Source organism: Gorilla gorilla, chromosome 4, assembly GCF_029281585.2.
Source record: "Gorilla gorilla gorilla isolate KB3781 chromosome 4, NHGRI_mGorGor1-v2.1_pri, whole genome shotgun sequence".
NCBI classification, from domain to species: domain Eukaryota; kingdom Metazoa; phylum Chordata; class Mammalia; order Primates; family Hominidae; genus Gorilla; species Gorilla gorilla.
In genome coordinates, this window is record NC_073228.2 from 56,414,917 (window position 1) to 56,432,925 (window position 18,009).

Here is an 18,009-nt window from a genome sequence, read left to right on the forward strand (position 1 = left end):
ATAAATCTAAAGCTATAAAGGGATATTTGCTTTTTAAGATCAGAATGGCCTGCCTTGCTGCTAAAGAGCTGGATGGTGTGGAAGAAAAACACTTCTCTCAAGCTCCCTGTTCCCTGAGCACCTCGCCGCTGCAGACCAGGCTCCTGGAGGCAATAATCCGCCTCTGGCCCCTGGGACTGGTCCTGGCCAACACGGCTATGGGTGTAGGCAGCTTTCAGAGGAAATTAGTGGTCTGGGCTTGCCTCCAGCTCCCCAGGGGCAGCCCCAGTAGCTACACTGTCCAGACAGCACAAGACCAGGCTGGTGTCACGTCCATCCGAGCGCTGCCTCAGGTACGTTGTGTGTGATGGCCATGACAGCTTTGTTCCTGAGAACAGTAGGAGCAAAGCCTACAAGTTCACAGCGGGAGTGAGACTAAGGCTGGGACAAGATCCATCCCTAACCCTGCTGGGTAAACCAGAGGGCTGCATGTCCCAATCAGCTGCAGGTTTGGATTATTTATTTTGTTATAACTGGGAATCTTCCAGAGCCCTTTATCTTTTTAAAAACTGCTTCTAATTATTTCAGCATCTCTAAATCTTCTAGTCCCATTTCCAAATGCAATGCTGCGTTTCTAGCAAGCTCCCAGCTGATTCTGATGCTCCATGAACCACACTGTGAGAACCAAGGCTTTAGATGAGTCAGGAGCAGGAGGTGATGAAAGTTTAGCTTAGGGCCTGGAGCGGTGGCTCACGCCTATAATCCCAGCACTTTGGGAAGTCGAGGCGGGTGTATCACCTGAGGTCAGGAGTTTAAGACCAGCCTGGCCAACATGGCGAAACCCCATCTCTACTAAAAATACAAAAATTGGTTGGGCGTAGTGGCAGGCGCCTGTAGTCCCAGCTGCTCGGGAGGCTGAGGCATGAGAATTGCTTGAATCTGGGAGGGAGAGGTTGCAGTGAGCCGAGATTGCGCCGCTGCACTCCAGCCTGGGTGACAGGACGAGAGTCCATCTAAAAAAAAAAAAAGTTTGGTTTAGGGTAATAATAGGTCAATTACAGAAAAGAGGAAAAATTCACCAGACATAGCAAAAAAGAAACTACCCAAGACTTGAGAGCAAATAATCTAATTAGTCCCACATCACAACTTGGGTTGTGAGGAGTTTGTTACCTCAAATGGCACTGGATTTGGCACCATGTTTTCCCCAAATTGTATTGCTTGGTTTTTTCCTTTTCTGGCTGACGAAATGACAAGCAGGGTCAGTGGTCCAAGTTCTCTGTGGTTTTTTTTTTTTTTCATGTTATTTAATTTTTTGAGACGGAGTCTCACTCTGTCGCCCAGGATGGAATGCAGTGGGTTTAAGCGATTCTCCTGCCTCAGCCTCCCGAATAGCTGGGACTACAGGGCATGTGCCACCATGCCTGGCTGTATTTTTTTTTTGTATTTTTAATAGAGACGGGGTTTCGCCATGTTGGCCAGTCTGGTCTCAAACTCCTGACCTCAAGTGGTCTGCCTGCCTTGCCCTCCCAAAGTGCTGGGATTACAGGTGTGAGCCACCGTGCCCAGCTGTTTTTATATAAGCATCCAGGGAAAAGTCAGCCAGCACACTCAGGAAGTCAGTGTCACTCAGGGCTTTGTGAGTCACCCCAGTAAGCCAGGCCTCATAGAAATAAAGTGGCCGAGGAAAGGTGAAAGTGTGTTGCACTGGTAGGTAGAACCCCAGGGTCTGGGTCCTGGTTCTGCCCCATTCACTGGATGATCTTGGCTAAGACACATTTTCTCAGAGCCTGTCTATAAAATGGGCTAATACTCAACCTACTGCATGGAGTCACAGCAAGGAGTAAGTGAAATGACAAGGCAGAAGGAAACACCAAATTTCCATTCAGAGGAATAACTATAGGCCTTAATCTGGATGAAATCTCCCATGAAAGCACACAGGCCTGCTAAACAGAAGGGTAAATGTTTTGCCCTTCTGGCTTTAAGCAGTCATAGGAATGTGACAGACATTCCTCTTAGGGAGCGCCTCCTCCTAGGGTTTCCTCATCTGTCTCACACTGAGTGGATGTAATGCTATTTTAATCCTGCTGTGGCCCCCAATACTAGTACTTGTCCATACCTTCTTGCATTTTTAGCGTCTGCTCTGTGGGGTTCTGTTAGGCCCTGGCACTCCCAGGAACTAGTGCTAAAGCTGCATCTCTCTCTCCCCTCTAGGGATCAATAAAGTTTCACTGCAGAAAGTCTCCACTGCGGTATGCTGACATCTGCCCTGAACCTTCGCCCTACAGCATTACAGGCTTTAATCAGATTCTGCTAGAAAGACACAGGCTGATCCACGTGACCTCTTCTGCCTTCACTGGGCTGGGGTGATCCTTGGTGCCTTTGTTTCCACAAGGCCTTTTCCTGCCCCCTGCCTTACCAAAGACATTTAATCAGCACACAGCTGCCAGACTATTCCCACAGTGCTCCAAATGCATGTGAACAACAGTGACGGCTCCAGCCTTCGACCCAGAGCCCCGTGCCCAGTGCGTCAGTGGGCCTGGGGTTCCAGGCTACATCAAGCACTGATGGTGTCAGGGCTGGTAGTTACCAAACCAGGGTTAAGAAACATCAGGGCCACATTTCACTACCTTGACAGATCAAACTCAGCAGCAGTCATGACTGTCTGTCACTACATTGGGGATCCCAATTCCACATAAGCACTTTTGGAAGAAAACAGCCAAAGTTGGCCTAGAATTGGCGCTGGAATTTGGGCTGGGAAAAATCTTGTGGTTATTTCCTTTAAAAAGGAACAAAACTTTAGTATTTAATTAGTTGATTTATTTAATGTAATTTCAAAAAATTAAATTATGAATAATGCAATGTACAGCAGAATCACGTTTTGATTTTATTAACACTGACCAAGTTTAACTCCATATGAAGTGTAAGCTTGATATCGTTTATGATGTCTATCAACTGTACCAAAAGTAAAACATTTAAAAACAATCATCTGAATGTCAAGTTTTCTCTCCATAAAGGACTTGCCACCTTAAGGACCCCACGTCTGCCTGAAACATGAGCCACATCAATGCCGGTAAAGGCCTGCATGACCTAATCTGCATCCTGGAAACCTCTTTTGCCTGAGCTCCCCCGCCCCCTACTAGCTGGTCTCCTGGGAGAGGGAGCAGGCAGGTTCCGGGAGTCAAGCACACGCTTGAGCAAGCAGCACAATCCATCTTAAGAATCCTCATTCTGGGATGGCTCCACAATTCCTAAACAGCAGTCTGCAAACTCCACAAACAAAGGCTCTTGCATGTAAGCTCTCATGAGCTTTGCTTTGTCTTCTCCCTGATCGAGGTTGACCATCAACTGCCTGAGGTGTGGATTGAGCAATAAGCTTCTTAATATTGCAGATTCCCCTAAAAATTAACAAGAAAAAAAGCCAGTCTGAGTTCAAGTGGAAACACATGGAGATGGCTGAAAAGTGAAGAAATATTTCAAGTGTAATAAAACTATCAGCAAGGTGTGGTGGCTCATGCCTGTAATACCAGCAACTGGGGAGGTCAAGGTGGGCAGATTGCTTGAGCTCAGGAGTTCAAGACCAGCCTGGGCAACATGGTGAGATCCCACCTCTATAAAATGAAAGGTAAGACCAGCATATCAAACTATTTCCACATTAAATGCAGTAACAGATACCAGTTCTTGGTATCTTTGTAAATATTGTAACTTCGTGCCACTTCAGCTAAGAAAAAAATGCTTTATCAGCACAATCACAAAGCAAATAGTAGCATTAAGCTGCTGGCATGTTTTCTTTCTTTCTAGCCATAAAAGTTGCCAGTGGTGAAGATGGCTATACGAAATACTCTGAATGATGTCTAAGCATGCGATTTGGCATGCAGCAGCACCAGTAGCAGGGAACCAACAATAATACCTGCATGGTACTTTACAGTCTGTAAAATTTTTCACACCTATTACCAGCTCATCTCCAAACTCAGTCTAACTAATCATTACCATGAGACTAAGTGCAAAGCGTAACCTTTTAACATGATTCTGTGAAATGGGAAGAATGAAATTAACAGACCCCATGCACACGTAACAGAATGTTGTAAGGACTGAATAAGCAGTGCTACAAAAATGGCAACACCTGTTTCCCCCTAAATCAAATCATGTGATAACCAGTTTGCGTTAAGGGCTGGACTGTGAGCTGAGCACTGGGGATCTGGGAATACAGGTCCCTGCTGTACAAATCAGTATGTGAGAGACAAATTACCATGAAATGTAACTGATTTATTACTAGTAAGTCCAAGTTGCTATGGGAAACCAAAAAAGTGCCTAATTCTGAAAGAGACACAAAAGGTCAAGAAAAGCTTAGCTGAGCGAAGAAAACTTGAACCAAGGCTTGAAAGAGGGGCAGAATTTTGCCAACCCACAAGACCAGCAGGATTCCAGGCAGAAGGAATGGTGTGGGCAGGCTGGGAGGTGTGAAACCCTGTATGTTTACAGATTGTGTGGCTAGATAGTAAGAGCCCTACATGCCATACTTATTCAAGAATTTAATAACTTTTTAAAAAATCACAATCCTTACAACACAGTAAATGTATCTCAACGATTGACAAACAAGCATAGTACAGACTTACCTAAATTCTTTAAATTCTGCAAAGAAACTCTGTCTTCTTCCTCATCGCTATTGAGAAAATCAGCTATAGAGTCATCATCGTCTAAGGAATACAAAACAGTCAATGGCTCATGGCTAAAAAGGAGGCCTGGGCACCAGATTTTAACCACTACTTCAACAGGATAAAAATGTGTGCACGCACATGTGATAATGATGGGGTGTTCAAGCAGGTACAGACAAAAATCCTCTTCTCCGGAGTCTGTGACTATACTAACACTCCTTTTTTAGAAGAGGGAGGCTAAGTGAAAGAATTGGTGATTTTAACAAATGCACTCTAGTGTTCACATCCTTACTGTGTATGTGGTCCTGTGGTCTTTAGGCTTAGACCCCGGTTGTCTAATAACTTAATACCCATCCCCACCTCAACATGGCTCCAACCCTGTGATGGGCCAATTAACTGGATGCTCTGTAAAAACCAGCCAAGTAGAATCTCCTGTGCTTTCAGCATGGGCAGAAACTGCTGGCATTGCCTGAACCCAACCTGGAAATTTCTCAAAGGGCAAAAATGGGCCATGCCTTTGGAGTGAATGTTCAATACCTCTTTGGTGGCAGCAGAGGGGCTGCTTTCAGAGCCTGGCATGGTGCTTGACACCCAGGAGGTATTAAAGAATGTTTAGATGGCTGGACGGATGGGTTGACAGCCCACTACTGCTGTGAGCTCTGAACCCCCAGCAGCAGCGAGATGATCTAGGACAAAGAAAGCCTCCTGCCTGGGCTGAGTTCAGGTGAACTGACAGTCCCAGCCAGATTCATGGAGGGAGACCAGCAGCTGTGGGCTAGAGAAGGCTCCTGCCAGCAGGGCCCACCGCAAACCCCCAAACCACAGCCATGGCCTTTCTCATCTCTGTCTTCTGCCCATTTTTCTTCTCCTGAATACTGCTTTCAGGCTGTTGCCTCAATATCACCCATGATGACATGGCCCCACTCCTGATGCTCAGGGCTAAGGAAGCTGTTCCTTCCCAATGAAGCTATTGTTCTGGATTCCCTGACCAGCCCCACTCTCCCCTTTTCCTTCCTTTCGACTTATTCTATGTGACGTCCCTTGTAGATTTGTTTGAAGTCAACCAACCCACCTTTGTTTTCCACAGGCTTTACGGTTTTGGTAGGAAGAGCTGATCTTATTTTTTTCTCAACAGGATGAGTTTCAGGGTTGCACTGTTCTGAAAAAGACACAAATCCCAGGCCCACATTACCTCCATTTCAGCGACAAGGCTGCACCTCGCTAGTGTCTGGGGTAAGGGATGTGGGTGGGTGCCCAGGAATGTGGAAGAAGTGAGAGATCAAAGCAAGAGGGAGGTTAAGGAAAACCGCCAGCAGGCTGAGAAAGCAGGACTCATTCATGCACCCCAAGAACCTGTCCCCATCCTCCCTACCCTGCCAAGTCTTACAAAATTCTCACCACAATTAACTGGGGTGTTTGAAATAGCTGCTGTAAACCAGATACCAGATGGGATAAAACTAGGGGCAAAACCACCAAAGAACTTACAGAGTCAACAGAAGGCCAGCTGTGCTGGCTCACGCCTGTAATCCTAACATTTGGAGGCCAAGGTGGGAGGATCACTTGAGCCCAGGAGTTTGAGACCAGCCTGGGCAACCTAGCAAGACTATGTCTCTACAGAAAATAAAAAAAATCATCCAGGCATGGTGGTACACACATGTGGTCTCAGCTACTTGGGAGGCTGAGGCAGGAGGATCCCTTAAGCCCAGTGTGTCAAGGCTGCAGTGAGCTGTGATTGTGCCACTGCACTCCAGCCTGGGTGACAGTATCAACAGAGCATGAAGTCACAGGAAAGGGTTCTGAGGACATAAAGGCAGGACCAGATTGTAGAGACTTAAAATGTAGATTTGACAATATGCTACAGAAAGGTTCTAGTCAGGTAGGTGGCAGTTACAACAGCTGCCAGTGACTAAGTGCCAAGCACTGTGCCAGGTACACAGTGAGATACATAGTGGCTCAATGAACTTTTACAAAGCCCCCATGACATGGAGACTGTTAATTCCACTTAACAGATGAAAGGATTCAATTTTCTTGTAATAAACTTGTCCATTGGGGTCCACAGCTAGTAAGTAGCAGAGGCAGATTTGGAATCCAGGTCTAACTTGACAGCTATGCTATATGTGTAAGGAACACAGCAGGAGGGACTGAAGGAGAGGTGAATTTTCTGGGTTCTACCTGACCCCAAAATACATTTGTGTCTAAGGGGCTCAAAAAGAGGCTGGAGCTAAAGAGTTGGATGTCAGCAAGAAAAAAAAAAAATTAAAGTGAAAGATCACCTACCTAGGAATAAAAGTCAAGGACCACATTTCAAGAGAGAGAGATCTAGCAAAAGGAAGGAGAAGCTGGGCACAGTGGCTCCTGCCTGTAATCCCAGCAATTTGGGAGGTCGAGGCAGGAGGATTGCTTAAGCCCAGGAGTCCAAGACCAGCCTAGGCAATACAGCGAGACCCTGTCTCTACGAAAAATAGATAAAGTTTGTCTCCGTTACTCAGGAGGCTAAGGTGGGAGGATCACTTGGGCCCAGGAGGCCAAGGGTGCAATGAGCTGTGATCACACCACTGCACTCCATCCTGGGCAAAAGAGCAAGACCCTGTCTCGAAAAAAGGAAAAAAAAAGAAAACGAGAATCTACAGCTATGCCACCCTGAATGCACCCTATCTCATCTGACCTCAGAAGCTATAACAGGGTCAGGCCTGGTTAGGACTTCGAAGGGAGAAAGGGAGGAGAGAATACCACGGAGAGGTATCTTCCCGGCCTCCAAAGAATATCAAGAAAGAAGAAGCCAAACACAGCAGATATTCATGGGAATCAAGAAAGATGACAGGCTGGGCACGGGTAGCTCACGTCTGTAATCCCAACGCTTTGGGAGGCCAAGGTGGAAGGATCACTTGAGCCCAGGAATTCAAGACCAGCCCAGGCAATACAGTGAGACTTCATCTCCACAAAAATTAAAATTAAAAATAAATAAGCCAGGCATGGTGGCACACGCCTGCAGTCCCAACTACTTGGGAGGCTGAGGTAGGAGGACTGCCTGAGCCCAGGAAATCAAGGCTATAGTGAGCACCACTGCACTCCAGCCTGGGTGACAGAGAAGACTTTGTTGCAAAAAAATAAAAAAGACAAATGAAAAGTGTACAACAGATGTGGCTATTAGAAATTTCTGATCAAAATTATTATTTATTAAATACCACTTTAACACTGCCTATAGCAGCAACAAAGGCAAAATTAATGTAAATATCCACCAATAAGAAAAATAAATATTAAAATGACCGTACTACCCAAAGTAATCTAGAGTCAATGCAATCCCTATCAAAATACCAATGATACTGTTCACAGAAATGTCAAAAAAAATTCTAAAATTAATATGGAACCACAAAAGACCCCCAATAGCCAAAGCAATCCTGAGCAAACAGAACAAAGCTGGAGGCATCACCACTACTTGGCCTCGAAATATACTACAAAGCTATAATATCTAAACAGCATGGTACTAGCATAAAAATAGACACATAGATCAATGGAACAGAATAGAGAACACAGATATAAATTCACACATTTACAGCCAACTGACTTTTCACAAAGGCACCAAGAGCATATACTGGGAAAAAAAGCACTCTTCAATAAATGGTACTGGAAAAACAGGATAACTGTAAGAATAACCATATGCAGAAGAATGAAACTAGATCCTTATCTGTCACCATATATAAACATCAAAATGGATTAAAGACCTAAATGTAAGACCTGAAACCACTACAAGAAAACACAGGGGAAATACTTCAGGACATTGGTCTAGGCAAAGATTTTATGAATAAAATCTCAAAAACACAGGCAAGAAGAGCAAAAATAGGCAAATGGAATTCTATTACACAAAAAAGCTTCTGTACAACAAAGGAAACAATAGAATGAAGAGACAACCCACAGGATGGGAGAAAATATTTGCAAAATATTCACTTGACAAAGGGTTAATATCTAGAATACACAAGGAGCTCAACAGCCAAAAAAAAAAAAAAAAAAAATTAAGTGGACAAATGGGCCGGGCATGGTGGCTCACACCTGTAATCCCAGCCCTTTGGGAGGCCGAGGCAGGTGGATCACCTGAGGTCAAGAGCTCAAGACCAGCCTGGCCAACATGGTGAAACCTTGTCTCTACTAAAAATACAAAAATCAGCCAGCAGGCACCTGTAATCCCAGCTACTCTGGAGGCTGAGGCAGGAGAATCACCTGAACCCCGGAAGCGGAGGTTGCAGTAAGCAGGGACTGCGCCACTGTACTCCAGCCTGGGCGACAAGAGCAAGACTCCGTCTCAAAAAAAAAAAAAAACAAAAATGGGCAAATGACCCAAACAGACACTTCTCAAAAGAAGACATACAAATGGCCAACAAGTACATGAAAAAATGTTCAACATCACTAATCATTAGGGACATTCAAGTCAAGACCACAATGAGGTATCATCTCACCACAGTAAGAATGGCTATCAAAAAGAAAAAAAATAACATGTTGGCAAGGATGTGGAGAAAAGAGAACTCTTATACACTGCACTGTTATTGGGAATGTAAATTAGTATAGTCATTATGGAAAACAGCATAGAGGTTCCTAAAAAAAAAAACTACGAATAGAACTACCATATGATCCAGCAATCCCACTACTGTGTATATATCCAAAGGAAATGAAATCAGTCTGCCAAAGAGATACCTGCACTCCTGCGTTTACTGCTAGTCACAACACCCAAGATAAGGAATGAACCTAAGGATCCACCAACAGATGGATAAAGAAATGTGGTACATATATACACTGGATATTAGCCATAAAAAACCATGAAATCCTGTCACTTGCAGGAACATGGATGAGCCCAAGCTTAACAAGCCCTGGCTTGTTAAGTGAAACAAGCCAGGCACCATAAGATGTTCTTGTTAACATGTGGATGCTAAGCAAGTTGATTTCACAGAAGTAGAGAGCAGAATAGTGGTAACTGGAGGCTAGGAAGAGTAGAGTGTAGGGGGCTAGGGAGAAGTTGCTTAATGGATACAAAATTACAGCCAGATGGGAGGAATAAGTTCTAGTGTTACACAGTACCTTAGTGTGACCATGTTGGCAGCAATTTATACTTTCAAATAGCTACAAGAGAGGACCGCAAGTGTTCCCAACATGAAGAAATGATTATTTGGGGCGAATATGCTAATTACCCTAATTTGATCCTTAAACACTGTATACAGGTATTGAAGTATCACACTGTAACTCAAATTGTATGCAATTATGTGTCAATTAAAAACAAATATTAAAAAGAAAAATCAACCAATAGGAGGCTTTATATAAATAACGGTCGTACCAACTATATAATGAAATAACATACAGTCCTTTAAGTCAGTGAGCTAGAACTTGTATGCACTCGTCTTTATTTTTAATTTTTTTAATTTTAATTTTTTTTTAGATGGAGTCTCACTCTGTTGCCCAGGCTGGAGTGCAGTGGTGCAGTCTTGGCTCACTGCAACCTGCGTCTCCATGGTTCAAGCAATTCTCCTGCCTCAGCCTCCTAAGTAGCTGGGATTACAGGCGCACGCCTCCACACCCAGCTCATTTTTGTATTTTTAGTAGAGATGTGGTTTCATAATGTTGGCCAGGCTGGTCTCGAACTCCTGACCTCAGGTGATCCACCCACCTTGGCATCCCAAAGTGCTGGGATTACAGGCGTGAGCCACCGCGCCCGGCCAGGTCACTTCTTTTTAACTGTACAAAAAAGTGTGTTCACATCATACACAGAACTTACTTGATTCTTTTTTTCTCTTAACAAATCAAGGACGTCTCCTTGTATTGTACATGGACTTACCTCTTTGTTTCTAACAAGACATTATTTACACGAGTGAAAATACTGTTAAAGTTAGCGCAGTTTCAGCCAAATGGTGAGGGGCTACATCAGAATACTGAGGAAGAAACTGCTAGAGTAGACCTCGGTGGGAAAAGCAATCGGAAACTATTTCTAAGCAAAAAAGAGTAGCACGCAGAAGGAGGAGCGGGGTAGAAGAAAGGCTACTGATCAAAACCCTGAGAGCGATTACAGGCAGGGACAACAGAGGGAACTGTCCGACACACAGGGACACCAGGGACCAAGTCAGAGGAAGCAAGGTTCCTGCAGAACCCGCGGAGACCCTAGGCGGGAAAAGAAGCGCAGCCCAAGGGTCCACGCCCCTAAGACGGAGACTGGACGTGGGGGCTGCCCCGTGCGCAGAGGGGTACGAGGGCTGGCGGGGACGGGGCTCACCTTTGTGCTTCCGGAAGCAGGCTACCGAGCAGCTGTAACAACAGAGGCCACAGACCGCGTCAGCCCCGAGGGTCCCCGGCCCCTCCAGCAGCCCGCCGGCTCCCGCCCGGCCTCCCGGCCTCCCGCCCTCCCGCCGTGGCCGGACACCCGCGCCCCCGGACCCCGCGACCTCCCCGCTCACTAGGGCAAGCGGCAGGCTGGACAGCGGTATTTGGGCTTCTCCAAGCAGATCACGCAGACGACGGTGCTACATTTGAGCGACGCCATGGTCTTGTGGAAGGAGACTGTTTACCGCGCCGCCGCGCGCCTCTCACGCAGCCGCGCCCGCGTGCACGCCCCTTTTTCCGTTTCCTAAACGGGGACCAATCAGCGCTCAGCAGGTAGGCAAAAGCAATGGACTGATCCTGCTCACTGTTCCAGTCCTCGTAAGTAGAGCGTCGATACACTCGATGCGCATCTAGTAGCTGCGTCCCAGGTTTTCCTTGATTAGATCACAGCGTCGAAGAACTTGTTATGTAGCCCAGTCCCTGTCCCTATGCAGCCGTGTGGCTTGGAGCAAGCCATCGACACTGTCCAGGTGTGTTGCCCCGCATGTAAAAAAGAAAACAATACATGGAACTAAACGTCCTTTACTTTCTGGCTGGGACTTCCTGAATCTTGCAGGGACATTGGGGTTCATCCGCCCATCTCATCTGCTTATTCTTGGCAAAGGACAAGTCCAGACATTGGGCGAACCAGAATCCGTTGGATCACGCAGTAGACAGGAACCTGCCCTTCCCAACCTAGGCCATTTTTCACTGGGGAAAGAAAGATGAGCCTGAACAGTGGCAAATGTTTGAGCTCCAACTGTGAGCCCTTCAGGGCTGGGGACCCCCCGGGGTCTTCTAATGAAGAAGTCGTCTCTGTCCCCTGGGAACTAAATGCTTAGAGTGAAAGTAGGACGGGGAAACGGGGAGGAAAGAGACTCACTCTTAGAGTCCTACCGTCGCTACCCTGCACCTGCACGCCCCTGAGACTGAGTGCTTCTTAAATTTTGCACTCTAGGCTCCTCACACCTCCCCCTAGTCCCGGAAGCTAATTGACCAGGAAGCAGGCCAGCGACCACTAGTCCCAAGACGGGGATCCCAGGCAGATGAGTCTGGATAGATGGGCTATGATGGGACTTGAATGCCACCACAAACTTTAGGTTTAGACAAAGTAATGTTTTTTGTTTTTTAAGGAAATTTGCTTGCAGCTAGGCATGGCCCAGCCTTACCTTAGCTCCCATCCTACCTGCACTGGGCCCTCCCAGGGCCATAAATCACCCTTACTCCCAAGTGCCTCCTCTTCTGTGTTGGCCGTTCAGCCTTCAGGGTCCCTCTTCAATAAAGGTGTCTGCAGGGATGTATCTGCAACAACCGAGGCAGTGGTTTGAACCTTGGCTCAACCCCCTCCCTGGCTGTGTGACCTGGAGGGGTTGGTTACCCCCTCTGAGCTCCCTCATCTATTAAAGTGGATGTTTGGGCCTACTTTCCTGAGCTGTTGTAAAGCAGAGAGGAGACCATGTGTAAAAGTTTTGTAATCAGAAGTGCTACCTGATATCTAGAAAGAGTCTTAACTCTCATGGATCTCCGTCTGGACCGCATGAACATAGGTCCCAGGCCCCAAGCCATGCTCTCCAAAACAGTTCTGCCGCCTGCTTCTTGAGTGGGAGGTGAGTAATTTTATCCTTCCTTTGGGCGTGGCGACCCAGTCCAGTCCTCAGTGCTGAAGCTGCTGGGCCCTCTGGCCACCTGCCTGTCCTGCTTGCAGCTGCCCCAGCCTCCAACTTCTGCCCAGGACCCAGCTTAGAATCCAAAACGGGTCCACACAGGCCCAGTAACCCGCAGCGTTCCTCATATTGTTCAACAGTTGTACCACTGATGATTTGAACTTGAAGCGTCCCAGAAAGTCCAAGCTTACCTGGGAAGGCCAGAGAAGGCCAGTGACTTGTCCAGGGCCATATTTAAATCCTGTGCCAAGTCAGGCATGGTCGCATCAGCCTGTAGTCCCAGCTACTTAGAAAGTTGAGGCTGGAGGCTCACTTGAGCCCAGGAGTTCAAGGCTGCAGTGAACTATGATTGTGCCACTGCATTCCAGCCTGGGTGACAGAGAGAGAGAGACCCCGTCTTAAAGACGAAGAATTTAGGCCAGGCGCAGTGGCTCACGCCTGTGATCCCAGCACTTTGGGAGGCCAAAGCAGGCAGATCACTTGAGGCCAGGAGTTCAAGACCAGCCTGGCTAACATAGCAAAACCCTGTCTGTACTAAAAATAGAAAAAAATAACTGGGTGTGGTGGTGCACGCCTGTAATCCCAACTACTAGAGAGGCTGAGGCACAAGAATCGCCGGAACTCTAGAGGCAGAGATAGTAGTGAGCCAAGATCATGCCACTGCACTGCACTGCACTCCAGCCTGGGCGACAGAGCAAGACTCTGTCTCTAAAAATTTTAAAAAAAATTTAATTTAATTTAAAATCCTGTGCCCCACCAGGTAAGGTGGCTCACGCCAGTAATCCTAGCACTTTGGGAGGCCAAGGCGGGCACATGGCTTGAGCCCAGGAGTTCAAGACCAGCCTGGGCAACATGGTGAAAACCCATCTCTACCCAAAAAGATGCAAAAATTAGCGGGGGGCAGTGGCTTGAGCCTGTAATCCCAGCTACTGGGGAGGCTGAGGTGGGAAAATCGCTTGAGCCCAGGAGGCGGAGGTTGCAGTGAGTGGAGATCACGCCACTGCACTCCGGCCTGCGTGACAGAGCAGGACCTTGTCTCAAAAGGAAGAGAGAGAGAGGAAAAAAAACCAAAAGAGCCTGTGCACTGTCTGGCATGGGTAGAAATTTGCCCACTGTGGCAGACTCACCACTGTCTGCTTGATTTGTCCTGTGATGTGTGTACCAAGGCTGAGGCCAGAGACAATCCTAACCATTTTCAGGGGCTCAATCCCTCCCACCTGCATACAAACCACGCTGACTCCCTATCTGCGAGTGGAGAGATGATGACTCCAGAAAAAAAAAAGAAAAAGAAAATTCGGCCAGGCGCGGTGGCTCACGCCTGTAATCCCAGCACTTTGGGAGGCCAAGGCGGGCAGATCACGAGGTCAGGGGATCGAGACCATCCTGGCCAACATGGTGAAACCCCGTCTCTACTAAAATACAAAAAATTAGTCAGGTGTGGTGGCACGCGCCTGCAGTCCCAGCTGCTAGGGAGGCTGAGGCAGGGGAATCCCTTGAACCCGGGAGGCGGAGGTTGCAGTGAGCCCAGATCGCACCACTGCACTCCAGCTTGGTGACAGAGCGAGACTCCATCTCAAAAGAAAAGAAAATTAAATTCCTGGAATCCCTCCCATGCACATCCACGCAGGGAAGAGGCCCCTCCTCTACTCCGGATATCTGGATGCCCCCAGCTTTCCCCGACCTTCGCACCCCTCGTCCTCTAATGTCCGGGAAAGGAGGTGGGCTCAGCCGCGATGGCGGTTAGGTGGTGGCACACTAAGGCGCACAGCGCAGCTCCTCCGGGCAGTGGCCAGTTCAGACAAGAAAGGGGGCTGTGACCCCAGGCCCAGCAACTAGATGTCCACACTGATGTCCCCTCCAGACCCGTCCTAATGGCCACCCAGGGCTGTCTTGGGCCTCCTTGGCGTCAGCCTGGGACGCAGTGCGGGCACTGAAGAGAGAGGCGTCACTGTCGAGGTTTTCAGAGCTCTGCCTCCTGGCAGCGCTGTCCGGTGCGTTGAAGGCGAGTCCGGGCCAATCCCAAGGCTGCAGACGCGCAACGCCGCGCCCCGTCCCGCCAGAGGGCGCTCCAGGCCCGCACTGCCCGGGTGGAGCGCGCTCGCCCGGATTCCCGCGCAGCTGGCGCCCCGCCTGCGCCCCACCACGTGCGGGGAGGCTCAGCGGTCTGGCAGCGCCGGGAAGACCAAGTCCAGGCTCTGATACGCACTTCGGACATCGCCAGGCGGCAGGAAAGTGCGTCTAGAGCGCGGGGGCGAAGCGGCGACCCGATGCCCACGAGTGTTCTTACGGGAAAGCAGGGCCTGCGCTCTCCGAGGGCTCCGCGTGCCACTGGCTGTCCGGGGGCTGTTCCCCGCGGTGCCCACCGCTCCGCGCTTGCGGACAGCTCCTGGGGGCGGAGTGCCCGCTGACAGCTGGCCGGCCGCCCGCAGTAGCCTGGTGAAAGTTGAACCACACTTCCAGAGCATGTGGGTTGCTCGCTAGGGCGCGATCCACTGCCTTCCACCCTCCTGGCCTCCCGCGATGAAGCAGGCAGATCGGCCTAATCTCCCCTACGTGCTGCGTGGCCCTTGTTAAAGGCGGAGGTTGATAAGGGCGAGCCCTGCTAGATCTCAGCTCCTTTCCGCAGCTCTGACACTTGCATTCCTCCCCCAGGGCACGGATGAGCCAGGGCCAGCACCAGAAGTGACTTTTAGGGACTGCTGCCACATTTTCACCTGCATGCCTCCGTTTCCCTTCTGGTATCTAAGAGAGAGTAATTCAGGTGTTAAAGTGAGTGACGTTGCCGGTGGGAGTCAAATGAAGGAGACCTGAGTTCTGGTGGAGTGGTGGGCCCAGTAATTGGTGTCCAACAACTCTGCATATTATTTCATACTCATGAAATTATATCCATCCTCCAACTCTAGACTAAATGACAATATGACCTGCAGTTAGACTTCACGGAGAACTTCCAAAATACAAAAGGGATACAGAACAATTGCATTCCCCACAGTGCCAGAACTGTTGGGAGAGCACAGACAACAGAGGTCACCATTGCCCCCTGAACACACCCTACCAGCCACAACCCCACATTTTTCTTTTCTCACACTCACTCCCATTTGCAAATGCACATCGATCTTCCACCTGACATTCCCAAGGACACACAGAGATGCGAGGAGTCAGAGCTACCCAACCAGCTTCCCCAAGAAGCCTCTAAAGGTGCCCTGTGGAGTGGGCGTGCAGTGCCAAGCTTTTCACAAACCTCTGAACCCATCTCCACCTCCCACATGGCAGCAGTGCATAAGAACTCTGCTCAGTGAGGGGCGGGGAAGAGGAACTGAGACCCCAGGTTTATTTCCTTATCATTTAAAAATGAGGACAAGAAACAGATTTTTTTAGACAAAACCCAACAGGATTCTTCACTAGCAGATCTATGCTACAAGAAATGTTAGTTATTCGGGCGAAAGGAAAATGACATGAGATGGAAATTTGGATCTGCACAAAGGAGTACCAAAAATTGTAAACATATAGGTAAACTCAAAAAAACATTTTTACTTTTTTGGGTTTTTTGTTTGTTTGTTTGTTTTTTGAGACAATGTGTCATTCCGTCACCCAGGTTGGAGTGCAATGGCGCGATCCCAGCTCACTGCAACCTCCGCCTCCCAGGTTCAAGAGATTCTCCTGCCTCAGCCTCCCAAGTAGCTACGACTACAGGTGCCCGCCACCACGCCTGGCTAATTTTTGTATTTTTAGTAGAGACGGGGTTTCACCATGTTGGCCAGGCTGGTCTCGAACTCCTGACCTCAGGTGATCCACCCGCCTTGGCCTTCCAAAGTGCTGGGGATTACAAGTGTGAGCCACCACGCCTGGCCCATTTTTACCTTTTTAATCTCTTTAAATGATAACTGGTTCAAGCAAATATAACAGTACATTGTGGAGTTCTTAGCACATGCAGAATTAAATATATGAAAGTAATAACATTTTCATAAGACATAAAAATGATGGAGGGAAATAGAAGTTACTAGGTAAGACTCTTACACTGTATGTGACATGGTCTAATATTATTATCTCCACTGTGGAGGTAAAATGGCATCGGGTACTCAGTCTCAAAGAAGGCAGCATTGTGGAGTAGTACTTCAATAAAAAAGAGAGAAGCTAGCAAAAAAGAAAAAAGAACAAGCAAATGGGATAAATAAGAAGAAATAGCAAGATGATAAACTTAAACCTTTCTGTATCAACATATTAAATGTAAATGGTTGCCCGGCGCTGTGGCTCACGCCTGTAATCCCAGCACTTTGGGAGGCCAAGGCAGGCAGATCACTTGAGGTCAGGAGTTCAAGATGAGCCTGGACAACATGGTGAAACCCCGTCTCTACTAAAAATATAAAATTAGCCAGACGTGGTGGCGGGTGCCTGTAATCCCAGCTCCTCAGGAGACTGAGGCAGGAGAATCACTTGAACCTGGGAAGCAGAGGTTTCAGTGAGCGGAGATTGCCCACTGCACTCCAGCCTGGGCAACAGAGTGAGACTCTGTTTCACAAAAAAAAAAAAAAAAAAAAAAAGGAAATGGTTTCTAAACACTTACTTAAAATACAGATATTGCCATATTGGATTAATCCTGGCTAATTTTGTTTTTTTAGTACAGACAGGGTTTCACCATGTTGGTCAGGCTGGTCTTGAACCCCTGACCTCAAGTAATCCACCCGCCTCGGCCTCCCAAAGTGTTAGGATTACAGGCATGACCCACCACGCCCAACCAGAATATAAAAACCTTGAACAACACTATCAACCCACTTGACCCAATTGACATTTATAGACAACTCTATCCAAGAATACGTTATTTTCACGTGCACGCTGAACATTCCCCAAAATAGATCACATGCAGGACCATAAGACACATTTCAACAAATTCAAAAGAATTGAAGCCATTCAAGTATGTTCTCTGACCACAAAAGAACTAAATTAGCAATCAGTAACAGGAATATTTCCGGAAAATCCTCAAATATTTGGAACTAAAAAATACACTTACAAATAATGTATGGGTCAGCCAGGTGCGGTGGCAAACACCAGTAGCCCCAGCTACTCAGGGAGGCTGAGGTGGGAGCATCAATTCAGCCTGGGAGTTCAAAGATAGCTTGGGTAACATAGAAAGATCCTGTCTCTAAAAAAATAAAAGTTTAGGCCGGGCACGGTGGCTCACGCCTGTAATCCCAGCACTTTGGGAGGCCGAGGCGGGCGGATCACGAGGTCAGGAGATCAAGACCATCCTGGCTAACACAGTGAAACCCCGTCTCTACTAAAAAAATACAAAAAATTAGCCGGGCGTGGTGGCGGGCGCCTGTAGTCCCAGCTACGCGGGAGGCTGAGGCAGGAGAATGGCGTGAACCCGGGAGGCGGAGCTT

The 18,009-nt window shown here is 47.8% G+C and overlaps 2 protein-coding genes across 14 annotated transcripts in view; one reads left to right on the forward strand and one right to left on the reverse strand.

Moving 5' to 3' along the window:
• Positions 1–2,961, forward strand: part of MYO19 (myosin XIX) — a 39,244-nt gene extending 36,283 nt beyond the window's left edge. For 9 of the 11 annotated variants that reach the window (XM_004041867.5, XM_019027194.4, XM_019027195.4 and 6 more), the window contains 2 exons: positions 39–332; positions 2,191–2,961. In XM_004041867.5, coding sequence (XP_004041915.5) covers positions 39–332; positions 2,191–2,346 — 450 coding nt within the window. In that variant the 3' untranslated portion in view covers positions 2,347–2,961. The remainder of the gene's footprint in view (positions 1–38; positions 333–2,190) is intronic. The other 2 variants (XM_055388347.2, XM_055388348.2) reach the window with 1 other exon arrangement.
• ZNHIT3 (zinc finger HIT-type containing 3) lies at positions 327–14,663 on the reverse strand. Of its 3 annotated transcripts, XM_063706519.1 has the most exons (8): positions 13,759–14,206; positions 12,823–13,000; positions 12,154–12,269; positions 11,063–11,678; positions 10,882–10,913; positions 5,704–5,790; positions 4,593–4,673; positions 2,775–3,374 (listed from the first exon to the last, which is right to left on the reverse strand). In XM_063706519.1, the coding sequence occupies exons 4-8, from the start codon at positions 11,146–11,148 to the stop codon at positions 3,193–3,195; spliced, it is 468 nt and encodes a 155-aa protein (XP_063562589.1). In that variant the 5' UTR covers positions 11,149–11,678; positions 12,154–12,269; positions 12,823–13,000; positions 13,759–14,206; the 3' UTR covers positions 2,775–3,192. The 3 variants fall into 3 exon arrangements, with proteins under 3 accessions (XP_018882742.2, XP_063562589.1, XP_004041917.2); XM_004041869.5 differs by having other exon boundaries at positions 11,063–12,269; positions 13,759–14,663; XM_019027197.4 differs by lacking the exon at positions 2,775–3,374 and adding an exon at positions 327–992 and having other exon boundaries at positions 11,063–14,640.
• Between the last annotated feature and the right edge of the window lie 3,346 nt (positions 14,664–18,009).